At 38.4% G+C, this 22,529-nt stretch overlaps 1 protein-coding gene across 1 annotated transcript; it reads left to right on the top strand.

The window, feature by feature from the left end:
- Nucleotides 1–1,391: 1,391 nt before the first annotated feature.
- Nucleotides 1,392–21,052, top strand: ZNF624 (zinc finger protein 624; the record flags this gene model as incomplete). The annotated part of the gene is made up of 6 exons (XM_082679446.1): nucleotides 1,392–1,450; nucleotides 5,934–6,022; nucleotides 8,493–8,558; nucleotides 12,039–12,165; nucleotides 12,885–12,980; nucleotides 18,828–21,052. The coding sequence occupies exons 2-6, from the start codon at nucleotides 5,936–5,938 to the stop codon at nucleotides 21,050–21,052; spliced, it is 2,601 nt and encodes an 866-aa protein (XP_082535572.1). The 5' UTR covers nucleotides 1,392–1,450; nucleotides 5,934–5,935.
- Between the last annotated feature and the right edge of the window lie 1,477 nt (nucleotides 21,053–22,529).

Here is a 22,529-nt window from a genome sequence, read left to right as displayed (position 1 = left end):
GAATATGATGTGCCTTTGTGTGGTTTTCTTCGTGTCTTTTCTTTGAATTTCACTGAGCTTCTTGGATCTATGGGTTTGTAATTTTCATCAAATTTTGAAAATATTTAGCCATTATTTCTTCAAATATTTTTCTACTCCCTCACCCTCTCTTCTCCTTCTGGGATTCTAATTACACTTAGACTACTAGACTACATCGTCTTGTTCCATAGCTCACTGCTGCTTGGTTCATTCTCCATCTTTTTTCTCTCTGTGTTTCATTTTCGGCAGTTTCTATTTCTATGTCTTTGCATTCACTAATCTTTTCCCTTGCAGTGTCTAATCTGCTCTTAGTCCTATCCCGTATATTTTTCATTTCATATACCGTATTTGTTACCTCCAGGAGTTGGATTTCCAGCTTGCATATCTCCTGAGATAGTTCAAGGGTCACAGGATTAGGTCATACTTTCTCCAAAGGTACCCATTGGCTCTGAAGTCTCAAGAGCCCAGTGTTGCACTGTGTTCAGTTTCACTGAGCTTTTTATCTCCCTGCAGATCTCCATCTGGAGGGGCTCACACACAATCAAAGCAGCAGAGAATCCAAGGCACACAGAATAAGAAAGGATTAGAGGAAATTCCCTGGCTGTCCAGTTAGGACTCGGTGCTTTTACTGCCGTGGGCCTGGGTTTCGATCCCTGGTCGGGGAACTAAGATCCCGCAAGCGGTGCGGCAAGAGGAAGGAAGGAAGGGAGGAAGGAAGGAAGGAAGGAAGGAAGGAGGGAGGGAGGGAGGGAAGGAAGGAAGGATTAGAGAGGAAATTGTCTCACCATTAAGGGAAGCTGCTCTAGAAGCCTTGAGGATTCTGTGTGACCCAATGTGGAGAAGATGGCCTTTAGTCATTAAAACCATGGAATTGAGGCAAGGGAAAACATGCATTAAAAATAATAATAATGCTAACATTTAATTTATTATTTTTTTTATTAGTATGAGCCAAGGAAAGAAGCTCAAAGACCCAGAAATTACAATGAAGGCATTACGATCTTTCTATCAAGAAGTTTAATGACAGGCAGAAGCCTGGACACGCAACTCCCCCGGACCCCAGCGTCTGGGGCTTTAATTTGTTGCAGGAGATTCTCTGTTCTCTCAATGGCTTTCTTTCTTTAGTCACACGGAAGTGTTGCGAGGCAAGGGCTGTGTCATTCTTCTGTGTCGCTAGTGCTAGTGCTTGACACACAGTCGTGGCCTCTCAACCTGAAAGAACTTTTTAGGTCCACGAACTGTCAACGATGCCAATTCAAAGACCCAGGCACAGAGGCGACGAAAGAGCAGAGTAGCGGCGCGGAGGATTCTGGGCGCCGTGGTCCCCGCCGGCTGCGCAGGCGCACTGCCGTCCGCGGCCGCCCGGCCGCCGACGCCATTGCTGGAAGAGTTCCCGCACTGCTCTGCGAGCGCCCTGTCCTCAGGCGGCCGCCAGGTACTCGTCGACCCGGGCGACCGGCCGGGGCCCCGCCGCCCCTCCCTCGGCGCTCGGCGCTCGCCTCCCGGCGGCGTCCGGGGCGGGGCCGCTCCCGGCGGAGCCCCAGACCCCGAGCTGACCCGCCCACCCCAGAGGGGCCTGGGGCCGACCTCCCTCAGAAGACTGCGGCCTGGCAGCGCTGCGTCGGGGGGCCGGGCAGGGTGGGCGCGCCACTGGACCTTCCCCTCTTCCCGGGGCCGCGCCTGCACTGAGGGAGGAGAAGGGCGGTGCGGGAAGCAGGCGAGCTGCAGGAGGGAGATCTTCCATCCTGGGCTCTGCACCCGAGCGGAGGGACTGGGGTTCGATAGCGGCGCTCTGACCGGTGCCCCCCTCTCCTGCCTTTGGGAAATGGAGGCAGCCTTTCCTGCCGGCTCAGCTTCCAAATATGCAACACAGTTTGGGGAGTTTGGGGGTTTTTTTTAGGATTTTGGGCTGAACCGCGCGGCTTGCAGGACCTCAGCTCCCCAACCAGGGAATCCAACCCGGGCCAGGGCAGTGAAAGCTCCCAGTCCGAACCACTGGACCGCCAGGGAATTCCCGCAACACAGTATTGTTAACTCTAGTCGCCGTGCTGTGCATTATAGTCCCAGGACTGGCTTATTTTATACCTGGAAGTTTGTACCTTTTGACCACCTTCACCCATTTTCCCACCTCCTCCCAGCCACCAGTCTGTCTCTGTGAGTCTCGGATGTTTTGTTTTTAGGTTCCACATATAAGTGAGATTGCACGTTATTTCTGTGACTTGCTTCACCTAGCATAATGCCCTCAAGGTCCACCCATGTTGTCACAAACGGCAGGATTTCCTCCTTTTTTGTGGCTAATATTCCACTGTGGGCACGTGCCACTTTTTGTTTATGCATTCGTGCATCAGTGGACACTTAGGTGGCTTCCACGTCTTGGCTGTTGTAAATGATGCTGCAGTAACAGGGGGTGCAGATACCTTTGTGAGTTAGTGTTTTCTATTCCTTCGGATAAATGCCCAGAAGTGGAATTGCTGGAAAATATGGTGGTTATATTTTTAATTTTTGGAGTAATCTCCATACTGTTTTCCATAATGACTGCACCAGTTTACATTCCCACCAGTGGTGCAAAGTGTCCCCTTTGCTCCATGTTTTTGCCAACACTTGTTATGTCTTGTCTTTTTGATAATAGCCATACTGACAGGTGTGAGGTGATATCTCATTGTGGTTTTGATTTTCATTTCCCTGATGATTAGTGATGTTGAGCACCTGTTCATGTACCTGTTAGCCATCTGTATGTACTCTTTGGAAAAATATCTATTCATCCCTGCCCATTTTTTACATCAGATTGTTTGCTTTTTTGCTGTTGAGTTGTATGAGTTCTTTTTATGTTTTGGGTATTAACCCCTTATCAGATATATGAGTTGCAAGTATTTTCTCCTGTTCCATAGGTTGCCTTTTCATTTTCTGGACTTCCCTTTGCTGTGCAGAAGCTTTAGTTTGATGTAGTCCCACTTGTTTATTTTTGCTTCCGGTGCCTGAGAAGTCATCGCCAAGATGGATGTCAGGGAGTTTACTGCCTATGTTTTCTTCTAGGAGTTTTATGGTTTCAGACCTTATATTCAATTACTTAATCCATTTGGAGTTAATCTTCGTGTATGGTGTAAGTTAGGGGTCCAGTTTCATTCTTTTGCACGTCGCTGTCCAGTTTCCCCAACACCATTTATTGAAGAGACAGTTCTTTCCCCATTGTATATTCTTGGCTCCTTTGTTGTAAATTAATTGTAAATTTATGTGTGGGTTTATTTCTGTACTCTATTCTGTTCTATTGATCTGTGTCTTCTTTTTCCAATACCATACTGTTTTGATTACTCTAGCTTTGTAATATAGTTCAAAATCAGGAAGCATGATGCCTCCAGCCTTGTTCTTATTTCTCAGGATTACTTTGACAATTTGGGGTCTTTTGTGGTTCTATACAAATTTTAGAATTACTTGTTCTACTTCTGTGAAAAATGCCTTGCAAATTTTGATCATACTGGCTCAAATTTGTAGATTGCTTTGAGCAGTATGGACATTTTAACAACATTAGTTCTTCGAATCTATGAGCATGGAATATCTTTCCACTTAATGTCTTTAAGTTTTCAATGTATGCCAGCCAGTCACTTCCGTGGTTAAATTTATTCCTAGGTATTTTATTCTTTTTTTAAGCATTTGTAAATGAGATTGATTTCTTAATTTCTCTCTGTGATAGTTCATTATTAGTGTATAGAAGCACAGCAGATTTTGTATATTGATTTTATATCCTCCAACTTTACTGCGTTTGTTCACTAATTCCTACAGTTTTTGGCAGGATTTGTTAGGGGGTCCTATATATAAAATCATGTCATCTGCAAATAGTGACAATTTTAATTCTTCCTTTCTGATTTGGTTGTATTTTGTTTCTTTTTCTTGCCTAATTGCTCTGCCTAGAACTTCCAATAATATGTGGGCTTCCCATAACATATATTATGTTGAGGTACATATCCTCTGTACCCATTTTGTTGAGAGTTTTTATCATAAATGATGTTGAATTTTGTCAAATGCTTTTTCTACCCCTGTTGAGAGGATCATATTATTCTTATCCTGCATGGTGTTAATGTGGTGTGTCACATTTGTTGATTTGCAGATGTTGAACCATCCTTGCATCCCTGAAATAGATCCCACTTGATCATGGTACATGATCCTTTTAATGCATTGTTGAATTCAGTTTGCTAATATTTTTTGAGGATTTTTGTGTCAGTGTTCATCAAGGATATTGGCCTATAATTTTCTTTTCTTGTAGTACCCTTGCTTGGTTTTGGTATCAGGGTAATGCTGGCTTCATAAAATGAGTTTGGAAGTGTTCTCTTCTATTTTTTGGAAGAGTTTGAGCAGGATTGGTATTTTTTAAACATTTGGTAGAATTCACCAGTGAAGCCATATGGTCCTGGATTTTTGTTCATTGGGAGAGTTTTGATTACTGATTCAGTCTCCTTACTAGTAATCAGTCTGTTAGGTTTTCTATTTCTTCATGATTCAGGCTTGGTAGGTTTTCTGTTTCTAGGAATTTATCCATTTCTTCTAGGTTGTCCAATTTATTGGAATGATCTATTTTAGATCAGTGTGTCTTAAACTTCAATGTGCGCATATGAATCACTAGAGATCTTAACAAAAGGCTGATTCTGATTCGGTAGTTTCTGGAGTTGGGCTTGAGGTCTTGCATGTGTCACAAGCTCTCTGGTGGTGTTGATGCCGCTGGTCTTTATACTTTTGAACACAAAGCTCTTGGATGTGGATTCTTTTTTTCTTTTTTTCCCACTGGGCCGGATGTGGATTCTTAATGGAGGCAAATTGTACATATAAGGCAGGGACAGATTCAGCATAATTCGGCCTAGATTCCTTTGGGCCCCAAAAGCTCTACTGGGTAGTGAGAATGTCAAACTTTCTAAGAAACTCTTATTAAAGAGTAGAATTTCACAAGATTTGGAAAGCTCATTTCTCACTGTGCCACTGCCCTTTTATATGCCTTGCCGCATCATTCTGCAACCATGCACTTGTTAAGAGAATGTTTACTAACCTCAGGCTCTTGTTTTCAAACCAAACTCAGCATCAGCAAGGCCATATCTTTAACCAAAGACAGAAGGCAGAATCAATGCCTGGGGTATCTGAACAAGATCTCTGCCACCCTGTTTCTCCACAGTGTAAAGCCTTTATTAGGCATATAACTATTTTCAGTATAAAAGAACTACTGCTCAGTGCTTTGTGCATTGGATTCCACTTTCTCTTATATCATTATTGTTATCCCTACTTCCTTTCTATTTGGGTTTGCCTGATATAGAAAGGATAGATAAAGAGCTATTTGAATATGAGATTGAGAGAGGCATGTACAAGACTTCTAATATCTTTTAAGTTTGGAGTTGTGGTGTTCTCTTTACATGGAGCAGAGGCCTGTGGAAGTTTTAGTGAGTTCACTCTTCCAAGGAAGGACGGGAAGAAAGAGATTACTGGATTATTCCACTGTTAGAGGAGGCGGTGATTGTGGCAAGGGAAGAAGGAATTATTTTTCCCAGCAAGTTGAAGTAGTGGGGCAGGCGTGGCCTGGAACTAGACTGTTCTGGGACCCTACACAGCTTGGGTAAAATATCAGTAGTCTAGTTTTCCTAAGCCTCAGCTTCCTCACCGGTGGAATGGGAATTAGTTTCCATTGGGTGACATGACGGTCAAGTGAGAAAGTAGTTTCAAAGTTCCTTGTAAAATGTCTGATCTGCCAACTGTAACTACATTTCGTGGTATTAAAATCTCAAGCTCTACACTGGTAAGAATCATATTTCCTCGCCGATCGCGCAGGTTAATCTTGTGTTCTTTAGCAAGGTCATACTTATTTGTAATGTCAACGTTTCAACTTGGTAAGTCTCAGATTTCCAAGGCAGGATTGGTTTTCATGGCTTATTTCTCTTTCTTAGATATGTCTTTGCAGGACTCCACTCTTTCCAGAGAGGGGAGCCCAGAGGAAGAGATTATGGCTGCTGTGGTTTTTTCAGTTGGACCTCTGGTAAGTTGGGGTTTCCTCTGCTTCTGACCTGTTGTCCTGCTTTGAGAGCACGACTACTTTTCCTGAAGTCGTGTGACTTGACCTCACCCACACTCCCTTTGGTAACTGAGTCAAGTTGTTTGATCCATGAAAATTTGGTTCATCATAGTAAAGCTTGTAATCTATAGGAAGATTCACTATGCATATTGAAACAAGTATCAAGACACGTAATCTTGCAGAAAAAATCTGTGCTATCTTTAGATATGATAGGCAGTCTGGAAAATTTACTTATGACATTAGCTTTGTATTGTTCCCAGGAAATTTCAGTTATTTATGGGGTAGTAGAATGGATTATTTTCCAATTGGAAAATTTTGTTTAGGAAATTTTGAACAAAACAATACATGTGCATACATATACACACCCTTAATTCATAGGGACCATTCCCCTTGTGTCCACTCTTAGTGTTCTCCTCTTTTCTACCCATTAAGAAGTGATCAAGCTTATTAGATGACATGGAGAGAAAGAAGATGTTTAAGACACAGTGCTTGGCTGTAGGGTGCTTACAGTCTCACTGAGGTAAGGCATACAAAAGAAATAGTTACATAATTTATTTAGGTGAATGATAGTTACTGAGCAGTATGATAAAGCTGATGAGTGCTTTTGTAAGGAAAGAAATGGGATATTAGTATGGGCTGAATCGGTTATGGAAAGCTCATGAGGATGGTTAGATTTAAGCTGGTACCCAATTACAAGTGGGATTTAAATTGTTGTAAATTATTTGTGAGGGTACTTCAGGTGAGAAGGCAAGGCTCTGAGGCAGAGAATAGTGAGTGAGCCAGTGATTCAAGATGGAAATTTGTGAAAGATAGGACTGGAATTTAGATAATTAAGCTGAATCTTTTCATGTTTCCCTGAAGACATTTAAGTGTATATATGTATGTGTGTGTGGATGTGTTTGAGGTGGGTATTAATGTGATTAAAGCTGTGTTTTAGAAGTGACTTTTTGAAATAGGAGATTCAGAAGAAAGGTAGTACCAACAAATATAATTTGTTACAGAAATTATCCATAATAACTTGTAGTAGTGATCTTTTATTTTTTGTAGCAAGAATATAAAACATGTAAATAGTTCTTAAGACATACCCTTGAAAAGATAAATGAAAGCCAAAATGTTTCACTTTATCAGTAGATCTAAAGTATTTGTCTAGTATAGGCCAGATCAAACACATCTCTAATCATCAGAGGTTGAGGTTCACATCATCCTTAATTTTTTGGAAGCTGAATATTTGTACTTTTTTAAAAAATTAACATATTTATTTTTGGCTGCGTTGGGTCTTCGTTGCTGTGCACGAGCTTTCTGTAGTTGCAGCGAGTGGGGGCTACTCTTCGTTGTGGTGCGCGGGCTTCTCATTGCAGTGGCTTCTCTTGTTGCGGAGCACCGGCTCTAAGCCCGCGGGCTTCAGTAGTTGTGGCTTGCGGGTTCTAGAGCGAAGGCTCAGTAGTTGTGGCGCACAGGCTTAGTTGCTCCGCGGCATGTGGGATCTTCCCGGACCAGGGCTCGAACCCGTGTTCCCTGCATTGGCAGGTGGATTCTTTTTTCTTTTTTTTTTTTTTTGCGGTATGCAGGCCTCTCACTGTTGTGGCCTCTCCCGTTGCGGAGCACAGGCTCCGGACGCGCAGGCTCAGCGGCCATGGCTCACGGGTCTAGCCGCTCCGCAGCATGTGGGATCTTCCCGGACCGGGGCATGAACCCGTGTCCCCTGCATCAGCAGGCGGACTCTCAACCACTGCACCACCAGGGAAGTCCCCTGAATATTTGTACTTTTTAAGGTAAGAACTTGAAAGGGAAGAACTAAGATAACATTTTTCTCAATGAAATTTAATAGTTCTGTTACCCATAACTTTTAAAAATCTAAAATCAGTAAGTACTACTAGAAGGTATAGTAAAATTTCATTTCATTTATGAAATCAGGTCTTTATAGGCATATAGTGTCTAATATTTGGAAGAAAGCAATGTTGTGAGAGGTCCCTGAAATATTCTCTGAAAGAGTACTGAGACAGGCCCCCCCAACCCCCAGACATGATCTTTCAGTTGTAGAAAACAGATGGTGTTAGTAGGTTTTGAATGTTATTCTTGAGCAAGATAGATTATTTCTGAGAAACAGATTTCATCCTCATAGGAAAAAGAATTATGTAGCATCTAAGACCCCTTATTATAAGTTTATTTTTGTTTTGATAGGTTGTTAAAAGTCCCCTTTAAAAATTATGCAGTTGTATCTTTCTCAGTCTTGTGTGTGTCATTGTCTCAAATGAGGTGAAAGAAGATTATGTTTGGCTGTTGCTATGGGACCTTAATTTCATCCCTGAATAATACAGTACAAGAGGTGATCTCATATACACCGCATCCACAGTGGACTGGTGGTGCTTGCTGAGACTCTGTTGTAGGTAATAGGCAGCCTGTCACTGAGTGATCTTATCCTGTATCCCCTTAGAGTCCTGAAGTTCCCCAGCCAAATGAAGATCTTCACCTTCAGGCAGAAGAACAAGAATTGGTAAAGGTAATACTTGGCATTGTATCTAAGGGGAATGAAGAGACGACATCTCTTTTACTGCACTAATTCTTAATGTTCCAGCACATTGCAAGTTCACCATAAGAACCATTTGGCTCGTTAGGTGTGGTAACCCCAGGGCTGGTAGCGTCATTTTGACAGATTTTATTTCTCTCAGTGGTAGCAGCTCTAATTTGACAGATGGTCACATTATAATTCCTAATGATAAAGTATCCTGTATCACATACTTCAATTCTTGCTTGCAGAGCCTCAAGGTAGCCAGAGGTGAGAGCTGAGGGCCTTCTTAGATTTTTCCTGGGGCTTAGCTCCAGATGGGAAAAGAAAACAAACGCAGTAAGTTCATTATAATTTGAGTTTTGTGTGAAGTGATTAACAATATTAACAGTTTATGAACTGTCATTATCGCTCACATTAGCCATGTTTTATTGTTAGTAGAATTATATAAAACATGCTTCACAAACTTTGAGGTCCTAATAAATAAAAAGATTTAAACCATTTGATAAGCATACATATCTGTATGGCAGAAAAACACTCCAGAGGAAATCTGTTTCTTCCGATACAGAGCATACCTTAGCCAAATACAGTCTAACTTGAGACCTTTGCCTGATTAGTCAGCTAAGTAGGGTTCTTAATTTACCAGATCATAGAGTATAGTGCTTATGAGTTTGAATTTTGGAACCAAACTGCCTGGATTTGAATCGAGACTTTGTGTCTTCTGTGAACTTAGGCAAGGCACCTAACCTCTCGATGCCTCACTTTCCTTATCTGTAAATAGCAGCTTCCTTATTGTGAAGATTCAATCATTACATTAAAAGCCTTCGTATCAGTACCTGACAAATAATATGAACCATACTTACACAAAAGTAGAGAGAGTAGTTTGATGAATCCCATTGAACCTTCAACACTTAACACCCATGGCAATCATATTTCATCTGTAATACTACCCTCCCTCACTGGTTTTATTGAAGCAAATCCAAGACATTATATAATCTCATCTATAAATATTTCATTATATATCTATAACAGATTATTTTAGTTTTAAGTATAATACCATAATTACAGCTAAAAATGAACAGTAAGTCTTAATATTATCACATATTAATTTGGTATTTGTTTCCCCAGTTGAGTCATATTAGCTGATATTGTCTCTTAGGTCACTTTTAATCTAGAGGTTTCCCCCTCCCTCTTTTTTTCCCTTTGTAATCATTTATTGAAGAAACCAAGTCATTTGTATTTTAGAGCTGTGATGTCCAATACAGGAGCCACTAGCCACATGTGGCTGTTGAGTACCTGAAATGTGACTAGTTCAAGTTGAGATGTACTGTTAACTTAAAATACACATCAATAATACAAAAAATAATGTAAATTATCTCATTAATAATTTTTGCATTGATTGCATGTTGAAATTATATTTTGTACATATTAGACTAACTAAAATATATTATTAAAACTAATTTCACCTGTTTCTTTTTATTTTTAATGTGACTACTAGAAAATTTTAAATTCCATTTGTGACTTGCATTATATTTGTTGGACAGCATTGATTTAGAATTTGTCACAATATGGATTTTATTTATTGCATCCCCATGGGTTTTTTTTTAACATGCACTTCTGTCTCCTGTATTTCCTTTATATTGTTAGTTAAATCTAGAGGTTTGATCAGATTCAGATTTTGATTTTTTAAAAATTTTTTGGCATTGGTATTTCATATTTCTGGTATCTACTACCAGAAGCTACATAATGCCTAGTTGAAGCCTCTTTGGTGTGTTAGCCACTGATAATCCTTTAATTCATTAGAGGTATCAAAATGGTGATATTCTAATTTTTTCATTCCATGTTCACATATTAGCTGGAGTACTTCCATAAAGAGAAACCTCCCCTCATAGACCATCTGATTACATTTTATTACTGTGCAAACTATATGTATTTTGCATAGGAAAAGAAGGGCAAAGGGTTAATTCTTTCTCTTTATTTACCAGTGTCCAGGCATTCTCCAAAGATGATCAATGAGTATCCTTAGAGTTTTATAGTGAAATCATAATTTTAAATGTATTAGATATTTTTGAAGCCCACTACAGTTATTGTTCTTATGGATGTTCAAATTGTCCCATCTTTGACCAGTGAGAGCCTCTTGAAGTTGTCTCACAAGTCTCAGACATGATCCTAGTACTAGTCTTTGATAGTTTTCTTGCTTTTTTTAATTTTCTTTATTTTTTGCGGTATGCGGGCCTCTCACTGCTGTGGCCTCTCCCGTTGCGGAGCACAGGCTCTGGACGCGCAGGCTCAGCGGCCATGGCTCACTGGCCCAGCCGCTCCATGGCATGTGGGATCTTCCCGGACCGGGGCACAAACCCGTGTCCCCTGCATCGGCAGGCAGACTCTCAACCACTGCACCACCAGGGAAGCCCCCTTGCTTTTTATTTTGACAGAAGGTTCCAAGCCCTGGTTTCTTGTAGCAGAAAGTAATCTGTAGGGGCCACAGTCTAGACTGCATAATGGTACCTTTTTGGTTATTGTTTCTAAACCTATTGAGTGGCCGGAGATAGGAAGTATGTGGCCTGTTTTCCTTAAAATACTTCATGAGTTTATACCGATATTTCCCATGCAATATTGGATTGTACATAATCTCATTGTACATAATCTCATTGATATTACATTTATATCTTCTTTCTCCCATGTCAAATTTATTAGTTCTCAATGATATCAATACTGATTTGCTTTATCCAACACTACACACGCAACAGTTACAAAATAACGTTTCCATCACTGCCACCAACAATAATGATTAGTTACTGAAAATGTGTTGTTTAGTTTTTTACAGTTCTTTTTCTCCTCAGGATATATCTCACAAGAGATATACAGAAAAATTACTATGTTTTAAAGATACTCAAAATAGTTCCTCTCTGATGAATGTGTATGCTACCAGCTGGTTTCATTTTACTTTTAATATTTAGAAATTGCTTTTTTATTTAGTTTTTCTTTTATAATAATATATTTACATGGTTCAAAATTCAAATCTAAAAAACAATAAATATTCAAGGGAATCTAGCTTCTATTCCAGTCCTCTTCACTCTGTTTCCCCCTTCCTCCAATAGATAACCAACCATTAAAACAATTTTATGGCTCATCTTTTGATTTTTTTTACAAGCACATATACATATATTTTATATCTTGACCAGAGAAGCTCCCCAAAGTCCCACAATTTCTTATTTTTCTTTCTCAGATAGATAGCTTATAATATTCTATATCTACAATCTGAATGATAAACTGTGTTTTTTATTAAGCCATATTTTATAGAATAGAACTGAAAAAGAGTTGATATTATACATAAGGCAGGATTTTGAGGGAGGAAAAATGATTTGGCTGGAAACTACTAGTTTTCTAGTTTTCTTCCCCAGTTTTGTATGTATTAATCTGCCTAATAGGTCTAACTGTACAGTCCCTGAGTGATCTCTGTATTTATTTTAGGAATCAGTGACATTTAAAGATGTGGCTATAGACTTCACATTGGAAGAGTGGAGATTGATGGACCCTACACAGAGGAAACTGCACAAGGATGTGATGCTAGAGAATTATAGGAATCTTGTCTCCTTGGGTAAGGGTAACCTCCAGGTTTATGTATCTGCCCACTGGGCCAGGTTTACTGAAGATACAGACCCTCTAAAGTACTTAACTGAATTTTGGGTTAGAATTTAAGCGTTAAAATCTCATAATCTTAGGGGCATATTGTTGGGAATTATGCTGTCTCTTGCTCTTAACTCAGTGGTTCACCCATTGTAGAGTAAGAAATACATATTTCTTTGGAATCTTGGAGATTATTGACAGTCCCTCCTATTTAAGACTGTTTTTTCTAGTCACTTCCATAAGACTTATCAGTGTCTCTAGAAAGAAAGGAACAAATATGTCTATTTTCTTTCTAAACTGAGGTTATCTCCAAATCTGGGATCATGTTGAGCTTCTTTGAGGTACCTTTGTAATTCTCTACAACACTGCTGTACAGTAGAGTGTTCTCCTGTGATGGGAATGTTTTGTATTTGTGCTTTCCAGTGTAGCAGGCTCTACACTGTGGCTGTTGAGAATTTGAAATCTGGCTAGTCCAACTGAAGAACTGAATTTTAAATTTTATACAATTTTAACTAACTTAAATTCAGAATTAAATATCCGTAGGTGGCTATTGTCAGCTGCATTGGACAGTGCACCCCTAAAACTTCTTGTGGTAACCACTCTGCACAGAAGATCAGGAGCTGAGACTGAATTTGGCCCTAGTTCTTGCTCATAGGCACAATCAAATCCTATTCATTTTTCTCTGAACAGGGCTTGCAGTTTCCAAACCAGACATGATATCTCATTTGGAGGATGGAAAAGGACCATGGGTGGTAGTGAGAGAAACTTCAAAAACCCGCTATTCAGGTGAGTTAATAAGAACCAGGAGGATGGGATTTCTTTGAAGTCAGTAGGTCATGGATGGAGCAGAACATCTGAAATATTTTGGGAGTTATCTTTGCTCAAAGCTATCTCAAAGGAAAGGATTCTCCCCCTCTCTTCCTCTCTCCCTACATCTCCCTTCCTCCCTCCCTCCTGCCTTCCCTCCCTCTCTCCCTCTGTTAACCTCTCCTTTTCCCTCTCCTGCCATCTCTGCCCTCTACTTCTAGTTCCCATCACATCCTACTTTACTTTCTTGGGAACATGATTTTCATAATTGTTCCTTCCTTCAAACATGCATAAAATATCCCTTTCAGTCTGTCTTCTCCATTTAACCTTACACTTTTCTCATTTGTTTAACCATTATTTGATATCTCTTCCTTCATTAACTTTCCTGAAAGTGCTTTCTTAAGGATCAGCACTGATTTCTTTTAAGCTAAACCCATTGACTAATTATTTAACTTTCTTCACTTGCATGCCTGCTGAAACTTCAGAGGAACCCTCCTACTGTCCTCCAGAATCTTAACTAATTGAGAATACAAACAGTAAATCAGTTGAGAATCAAAATATAGTATTTATCTATTTAGCCAATATCTATTAATATTAAACAATCAATATTTAATACTTATCTGTATACTGTGAACTGAGTTAAGTACTATGTCTACAGCAGTAAGATGGACCAGGTCCCTTCTCTCATGAAGATTAAATTTTGAGAAATAGATAATTGACAAGTAAATAAACAAAAGCACGCTAAATAATGGTCATAATAACTTAGCCATGAGGATACGAAAGAGTAACTTGGATGGGGATGAGGGTGCCTCCTTCAGATAGTGTGGTCGGGGAAGGCTTCTGAGGAGGTGACACTTGAAGAGTCAGAAGAAGCCAGCCAAGGCAAGAGGAGAAGAAGAGCATTCCATGCAGCAGAACGTAATGTACTGAGTTCTAGAACTCTGAGGAAGCTGCCTGACTGAAGCATAAGGAGAGAGAGACTGGTACAGAATAAGATAGTCAGACAGGAGACTGCCTATTCAGGACTCTGTGGACCATGGTAAGGAGAGTGGATTTTAATCAAAGTGAGTGTGAAAGCACTGAAAGGTTTTAATCAAGGATCTTTGGGAAATAACCCTGTTCATGGAAATTGAACTTAAGGGCATAAAGCAGGTAATAGTAAAGGGGTAGTTAAAATAGCCTAGGCAGGGATGTCCCTGGAGGCGCAGTGGTTAAGAATCCACCTGCCAATACAGGGGACACGGGTTCAAGCCCTGGTCCAGGAAGATCCCACATGCCACGGAGCAACTAAGCCTGTGAGCCACAACTACTGAGCCATGTGCCACAACTACTGAAGCCTGCACGCCTAGAGCCTGTGCTCCGCAACAAGAGAAGCCACCACAATGAGAAGCCCACACACCGCAACGAAGAGTGGCCCCCACTCGCTGCAACTAGAGAAAGCCCACGCCACAACAAAGACCCAACACAGCCAAAAAACATTTTTTTAATTAAAAAAATAGTCTAGGCAAGAGACTACAGTAACTTTGATTAGAGTGATGGTGGAGATGGAAAGGAATAATGGATTCTAGATCATTTGCATATTTATTTTATTGTGATGCCATCCATAACTTGCACGTGTTACATATATTATTTTTATATCTCAGATATTATATATGTATTTTTAGAGAGTGAGTGAAAGGTAGGCATTGGAGATAGTTTCGATGGCTCTCTAGAGAAAGCCCCCCTCCATATGAAGAGGGAAGGAGAAATGGGGCAGTGGCTGGAAGAAAGAAGAAATAAAAAAAGAAAACTTTTATTTTTGAGATGGAAGCTTTTCTGACGTGCTTAAGTGCTGGTAGGAATGATGTTCCAGTGGAGAGGGAGAAATTGATGTTGCAAGACAAAGGTAGGGTCACTGGAGAACTAAAGTGTCTGAGAAAGTGAAAAGGGATAAAATCACGAATGGAAAAGGAGAGATTTACCCTTGATAGGCAGGGAGGCCACCTCTTCTGCAGTAACACTAGGCAGGATGGAGAAGATGGGAGCAGATATAGGTCAACTGGTGGTGAGAAGATTGAGACATCCTATGATGATAGCTTCTTTATTCTCAATAAAATACAAAGCAAGGCCATCAGCTTACAGTGAGGACAAGAAAGAGTTGTGAGGGACTTCCCTGGTGGCACAGTGGATAAGACACTACATTCCCAATGCAGGGGGCCCGGGTTCGATCCCTGGTCAGGGAACTAGAGCCCACATGCATGCTGCAACTAAGACCCAGTGCAACCAAATAAATAAATAAATATTTAAAAAAGAAAAAGAAAAAAGAAAAGAGTTGTGAGAGAGAGGAAGTTAGAAATTTCATGGAATTCACTGGGGAAACCATGTTGGCCTAAAGCTTTTATTGAGGAAGGTGTTTAATTACAGCTTCTATTACTTTTGTAGTTGTAGGACTATTCATATTTCCTATTTCTTTTTGTTTCAGTTTAATAAGTTGTGTTTAGGAATTGATCTACTTAATATAAAATTTAAATTTAGGGGCATACTATCCTCTGTTTATCTTTTAAATGACTCTATGGATCTGAAGGGATGTCTCCTTTTTCATTCCTGATACTAAATTTTTTGTCTTCTCTCTTTTATCTTAATCAGTCTTGCTAGGATTTATCAATCTTATTTGGCTTTTAAAAAATAATTTTTAATCCTTGCTACTGTGTCTTTGATTTCTGTTTCATTACTTTCTTCTCTTTCATTATTTTTACCTTCTTAGGGTTTAATTTGCTGATCTTTTCTAACTTCTTGAGTTGGATACTTATTGATTTTAGCCATTCTTTTTTGCTAATGTATTTAAGGCTATCAAGACTGCCATACTTTTTTTTTTTTTTTTTTTGCGGTATGCAGGCCTCTCACAGTTGTGGCCTCTCCCATTGTGGAGCACAGGCTCCGGACATGCAGGCTCAGCGGCCCTGGCTCACAGGCCTAGCCGCTCCACAGCATGTGGGATCTTCCCGGACCGGGGCACGAACCCGTGTCCCCTGCATCGGCAGGAGGACTCTCAACCACTGCGCCACCAGGGAAGCCCTGCCATACTTTTTTTATGTAACACCTTCATAATTATTGAGTTCAAAGTATTTGCTCATTTCCATTGTGATGTCTTTGGCCCTCAGGTTATTTGGAGGTATTTTCCTTAATTTTGTACCATATGGGGATTTTCTAATAACCTTGTTGTTTTAAGTTCTACTGTGGTCAGAAAACATTCTCTGTATGATTTCACTCTTTGCAGGTTTCTTGAAATTTGCTTTGCCACCTGGCCAATTTTTGTAAATATTCTGTGTGCACTTGGAAAAATGTGTGGTATATAGGTACTGAGTTCTGTTCTAGATATGTCAGGTTTGTTAATTATGTTGCTGAAGTCTATCTTCTTGCTGATTGTCAGCTTATTCTATCAGTTACTGAGAAATATTTTTTTAAGTCTCCCACTGTGAGTACAGATCTGTCTGTGTCTTAGTTTTTTAATTTTTGCTTTATGTATTTTGAAGCTGTGTTCTTAGGTAAAAACAAAGTTAGAATTGTTATATCTTTCTGGTAAATTGGATATTTTATCATTATGAAGTGTCTTCTTTATCTTTGTTAATTGTTTTTGCCTTAAAGTCTATTTTGCCTGATACTAATATTACTATAGCATCATTCTTTTTATTGTATATGTGATATATCTTTTTTTATCTGCTTACTGTCATCTTTTATGTATCTTTGTATTTTATTTTTCTTATAATTGCATTTTGTTAATTTTTATTTTAACTAATCCGACAATCTGTTTCTTCTGGAGTTTTTAATCCATTTTGTATATAATACAATTATATAATGTTTAAATCTACCCTCTAACTGTGAGAGTATCTTGCCTTTTCTATATTCATTTTCTTCCCATTCATGCCTTCCTTTTGATTTATCATCTTTTATTTTTCTATTCCCCTTGTAATCAGTTGGTAATTATAAATTTTTAAGTTATTTGTTTAGTGGTTACAGATTTTCCCAAACAGTACAAGAATCTTGAACAGCTTATTCAGTTTAACCTCAATTATACATTATTGAAGTTATGTATTTTAATTCTATATATGTCAAATCTCATTATTAATTTGTATGCAGTCAATATTCATTCAGATTTACCGATGTTTCCCTTCTCTTTCTCTTCATTCTTTTCTTCATTTCTGAACTTTTACCTAGGATTATTTTTCTTCTACTTAAAGAATGCCCTTTAATATTCTCTTTTATTCAGATCTGCTGGTGTTATATTCTCTCCATTTTTCTTTTTGCCTAAAAAAAATTCCTGTCACCTTAATTGAATTGGACATTTAAATGAGCTGGGTTTTAGTCCTTGGGTTCTAGAGTTTTCTTTTTTGGTGACCCTGAATTCAAATCTTTGTCTAGCCCTGTGAATCCATTGAAAGTTCCACTTACCTTGAGTTTTAAAGTCATAAAGCCATTTTACTAACCACAGAAGATTTTGGTTCAATTTTTAAAAAACATTTAGATATGATTACCTGGAAATAAATTAGAAACTTATAAGAAGTTTAAAAGTGTTTTAAAAAGTAAAATATTAAGTTCACATATACAAATTGTTAGACCACCACCCCCAGTATAATTGTTTAAGAAAATTTTGAAACTGTCAGAAATGTTCTAAAGTCCCGTAAAAAGGTTGCAAAACTACCCTTGATAATAGTAATTATCACTATTTGTAATATTCACAACTGTATTAATTTTGACTAACTTGTTCAACCTTCTTTCTGAAAACTCAAAGTGTCTTCTTCCACAAATGTTCTATAAAAAGTTACATATAGAAAAGGATATTTTTTAAAAGGAATGTGTGTGTGTGTATATATATATGTAAATGTATAACTGAATCACTTTGCTGTACAGCAGTAATTAACAACATTGTAAATCAACTATACTTCAATATAAATAAATAAATTTTGTTAAATAAAAAATAATTTACTAAATCAAAAGAAAAAAAAGGTACATATAAGGACTTGAAAAAGCTATTCTGACAGGGAAATTTGAGAAAGCCTTCACAAAAAAGCTACTGAACAGGGCTTCCCTGGTGGCACAGTGGTTAAGAATCCGCCTGCCAAAGCAGGGGACACGGGTTCAAGCCTTGGTCCTGGAAGATCCCATATGCCACAGAACAACTAAGCCTGTGCACCACAACTACTGAGCCTGCGCTCTAGAGTCCGTGAGCCACAACTGTTGAGCCCACATGCCACAACTACTGAAACCCATGCACCCAGAGCCCATGCTCCACAACAAGAGGAGCCACCACAGTGAGAAGCCTGCAAACTGCAACGAAGAGTAGCTCCCACTCGCCACATCTAGAGAAAACCCGTGCACAGCAGCAAAGACCCAATGCAGCCAGAAATAAATAAAATAAAATAAATTTTTAAAAAATAGTGAACAAATAATGAGAACAAGTAGAAAGTATTATTTAGGGTGAATGTCTGGTTTGTGGAGTAAGTGGAAAGCAAGGAAGTAGTTACAATTTAGGAAGAATGCTCTCTAAAGAATTTGACTCTAAAACGAATGAGAAAAGGAGGAAATATTTGAGACACTTGGATTGTAGAAGGGTTACCACAAATGAATTTTTTAATAGGATAAAAACTCCTTGAATTTACTGCTTTGGTTCTTTGCTCAATCAGCCTTCCTTAATGCAATCTCCTCCTTCCTAGAAAAAAGGGCAATTTGCAAGCAGTTAAAAACATATATTCATTATCAATTCAAGCTTCCCTTCTGTTTTCCTGTTTAGTGTGATGTCCTCAATCTAGGAAATAGGAGTCATTTGATTTCTCTCTTTTTTCCTCCCAGAGTTGGAGACCAAACCTGCAACCAAGAATGCTATACCAACAGAGAATATTTCTGAAGAATGTTTATCACAGGAGACCATAGTAGAGAAACTCATAGAGAATGGTCTATGGGACACCAAAATGGGAGGATTATGGAAATGGAGTGACAGGATATGGAGATTGCAAGATAGTCAAGAAAGTCATTTGAGTCAAAGAATAGTTAAACACAAGAAAATTCCCACTCTTCAAAAAGGCTTTAGATTTGGATCTGTTCTTTTTCCAGAACCAGGAGTTATCACAGAAGAGCCCCACAGCAAATACCAAACACATGAGGAAAATTTTACAGAGAATTTAGATTTGATTACAGATACCCATCTGGGGAAGAAAATGTGCAAGGATACAGAAGGCAACAAAGTCATAAGCCCTGCTTCAGAACTCACTTTAGAGAAAAAAAACAATAATAAAGAAAAACCCTATAAATGTAGTACATGTGAAAAGGCCTTCCGTTATAGGTCATTACTCATTCAACATCAGAGAACTCACACTAAAGAAAAACCTTATGAATGTAATGAATGTGGGAAAATGTTCAGCCAGCCTTCATATCTTAGTCAACATAAAAAAATTCACACTGGAGAAAAGCCCTATAAATGTAATGAATGTGGAAAGGCCTTCATTGCTTCTTCATCCCTCATGGTGCATCAGAGAATTCATACTAAGGAGAAACCTTATCAGTGCAATGTTTGTGGAAAATCTTTCAGCCAGTGTGCCCGCCTTAATCAACACCAGAGAATTCAAACTGGAGAGAAGCCCTATAAATGTAGTGAATGTGGGAAAGCTTTTGGTGATAAATCAAAACTTGCAAGACATCAGGAAACTCACAATGGAGAAAAACCCTACAAATGTAATGATTGTGGGAAAGCCTTTAGGAATAAGTCATATCTTAGTGTACATCAGAAGACCCATACTGAAGAGAAACCATATAAATGCATTGAGTGTGGGAAATCTTTCAAGAATACCACAATCTTTAATGTTCATCAGAGAATTCATACTGGAGAGAAACCCTTTAGATGTAATGAGTGTGGAAAAGCCTATAGAAGTAATTCAAGCCTTATTGTACATATAAGAACTCATACTGGGGAAAAACCCTATGAATGTAATGAATGTGGGAAAGCATTCAATCGTATAGCAAATTTCACGGAACATCAGAGGATTCATACAGGAGAAAAACCCTATAAATGTAACGAATGTGGGAAAGCATTCATCAATTATTCATGCCTTACTGTACACCACAGAATGCATACAGGAGAGAAACCTTATAAATGTAATGAATGTGGAAAGGCCTTCATGCGTTCTTCATCTCTAATTATACATCAGCGAATTCATACTGAGGAGAAACCTTATCTCTGTAATGAATGTGGGGAATCTTTCAGAATAAAATCACACTTAACTGTACATCAGAGGATTCATACCGGAGAGAAACCATATAAATGTACTGACTGTGAGAGGGCATTTACCAAGATGGTAAATCTCAAGGAGCACCAGAAAATTCATACTGGTGTGAAACCCTACAACTGCTATGATTGTGGAAAATCCTTCAGAACTAAGTCATACCTTATTGTACATCAAAGGACCCATACTGGAGAAAAACCATATAAGTGTAATGAATGTGAGAAAGCTTTCACTAATACATCACAGCTTACTGTGCATCAGAGAAGGCATACTGGAGAAAAACCCTATAAATGTAATGAGTGTGGGAAGGTTTTCACAAGTAACTCAGGCTTTAATACCCACCAAAGGACACATACCGGGGAGAAACCATTTAAATGTAATGACTGTGGCAAAGCATTTAGCCAGATGGTACACGTCACAGAACATCAGAAAATCCATAGTGGAGAGAAACCCTATAAATGTGATGTCTGTGGAAAAGCCTTCAGGAGAGGTTCATACCTTACAGTGCATTGGAGAACACATACTGGAGAAAAGCCCTATACATGTAAGGAATGTGGGAAAGGTTGTATTACTCTATCACAGCTAACTCTACATCAGAGAATTCATACTGGGGAGAGGCCCTATAGATGTGAAGAATGTGGAAAAGCCTTCAGAACTAACTCAGACTTCACTGTACATCTGAGGATGCACACTGGAGAAAAACCCTATAAATGTAGTGAGTGTGGAAAAGCCTTTAGGAGTAGCTCAAGCCTTACTGTACATCAAAGAATACATCAGAGAGAAGCTCAATTAATATAGAGGACAGAAAATTATCATCCAGATATGACAAGAATCTTATAAACTGTATATTTTATGAATGTGGGAAAATGTTCAGGAGCAATTTGCCAGAAAGTACACACTTCATAAATATAAGAATGTAGAAAAGCAATTGGTCATATTAAATCTTAGAAGTTATAAGAAAATTCATAATAAAAAGGGCAAATGAAAGCCTTCATCCAAATTTCATATTTTATTCATTTAACAAATTATCTTCGATGAATTGCCTATTTTTTTGCTGATTTTCCTATTGGTTTACATTTCTTATAAATCTGGAGGTGCCCTTAATATATTTGAGATATTAATCATTTGACATATGTGTTGCAAATGTTTTTCTTAACCTCGTATTTGTCTTTGTACTTTTTTATGTAGTAAAAGATTTTTAAGTCTTTAATTTTTCATAGTAAAATATTTACATCTTTTCCTTTTTATATTCTTTATTTACTCTTTTAGCAATCCCCAGGTTATATATAGTCTCCTAAATTTGTTTCTAATATTCTGATAATTTTATTTTTTACATTGAAGTTTTAATCCATCTGGACTAGATGGCTCTTCATAGAAGAACAACTCCAAATGCATTAACCTATGAAAATATTATGAACCTAAATAAACAATACTCAGGGAAACGCAAATTGAAACAACGAATGATATGTTACTTCCACTTCATGGAGTTGGCGAAAATTAAGAGATCTTTTGCTAGTGGAGTTTGGCAAACCATATACTCTTATCAAATGGTTATATCAACTTATATTTCCACCAGCAATCTAGCGGTATATATTTTTTTTAATTCTTAAGTAAAATTTTAAAAGCACTTTGACCCAGCAGTCTCACTTTTGGGGAATCTGCCCCACAGAAATAATAGCATCAGTGCAAAAGCATATGTATAAATAAGGATGTTTATTAAAGTATTGTTTGTAGAGACAAAGAAGAAACCCAATTGGAGACAAAGTGAATGCCAATTAATAGGGGAATGGGTGAATAAATTGTGATATAGCCATACCATGGAAAAGTATAAGAGTAATTTTTAAAATGAGTTATAGCTACACTAGTTGACTTCAAGGTATTTCCACAATTTTTTGATAAGTAATTGCTTTATTACAGAGATGTATATATACAAGATTTCATTTTTGTTAAAGTAATGGTCACATGCATTTATGTATGCATGTGATTAGATGAGCATGAAAACAAGTATGGAAGAATATACATCAGGCTGTTAATATTGGTTACCTTGAAGGGAGGGAGAAGAGGAGAAGCAGTGATATAAGTGGGGGGGGGGGAAACTAGGAAAATAGAAAAATGTAAATGCAGTATGTATGGTATGAAACTATGTATTTGTGTGAACTTTTGATAGCCATGAATGAAGGGAGAGTCTCCAAAAAGTTAATGACAGTTGTTTTAGATTTGTTGCAGAATCCAGTGTTTTTTGTTTGTTTTACCTCTCTCTGCTTTTCTATATTTC

The sequence above is a fragment of the Grampus griseus genome, assembly GCF_964374135.1.
Source record: "Grampus griseus genome assembly, chromosome: 20".
Classification (NCBI taxonomy): Eukaryota; Metazoa; Chordata; class Mammalia; order Artiodactyla; family Delphinidae; genus Grampus; species Grampus griseus.
This window is presented reverse-complemented; position numbering and strand designations above follow the sequence as displayed.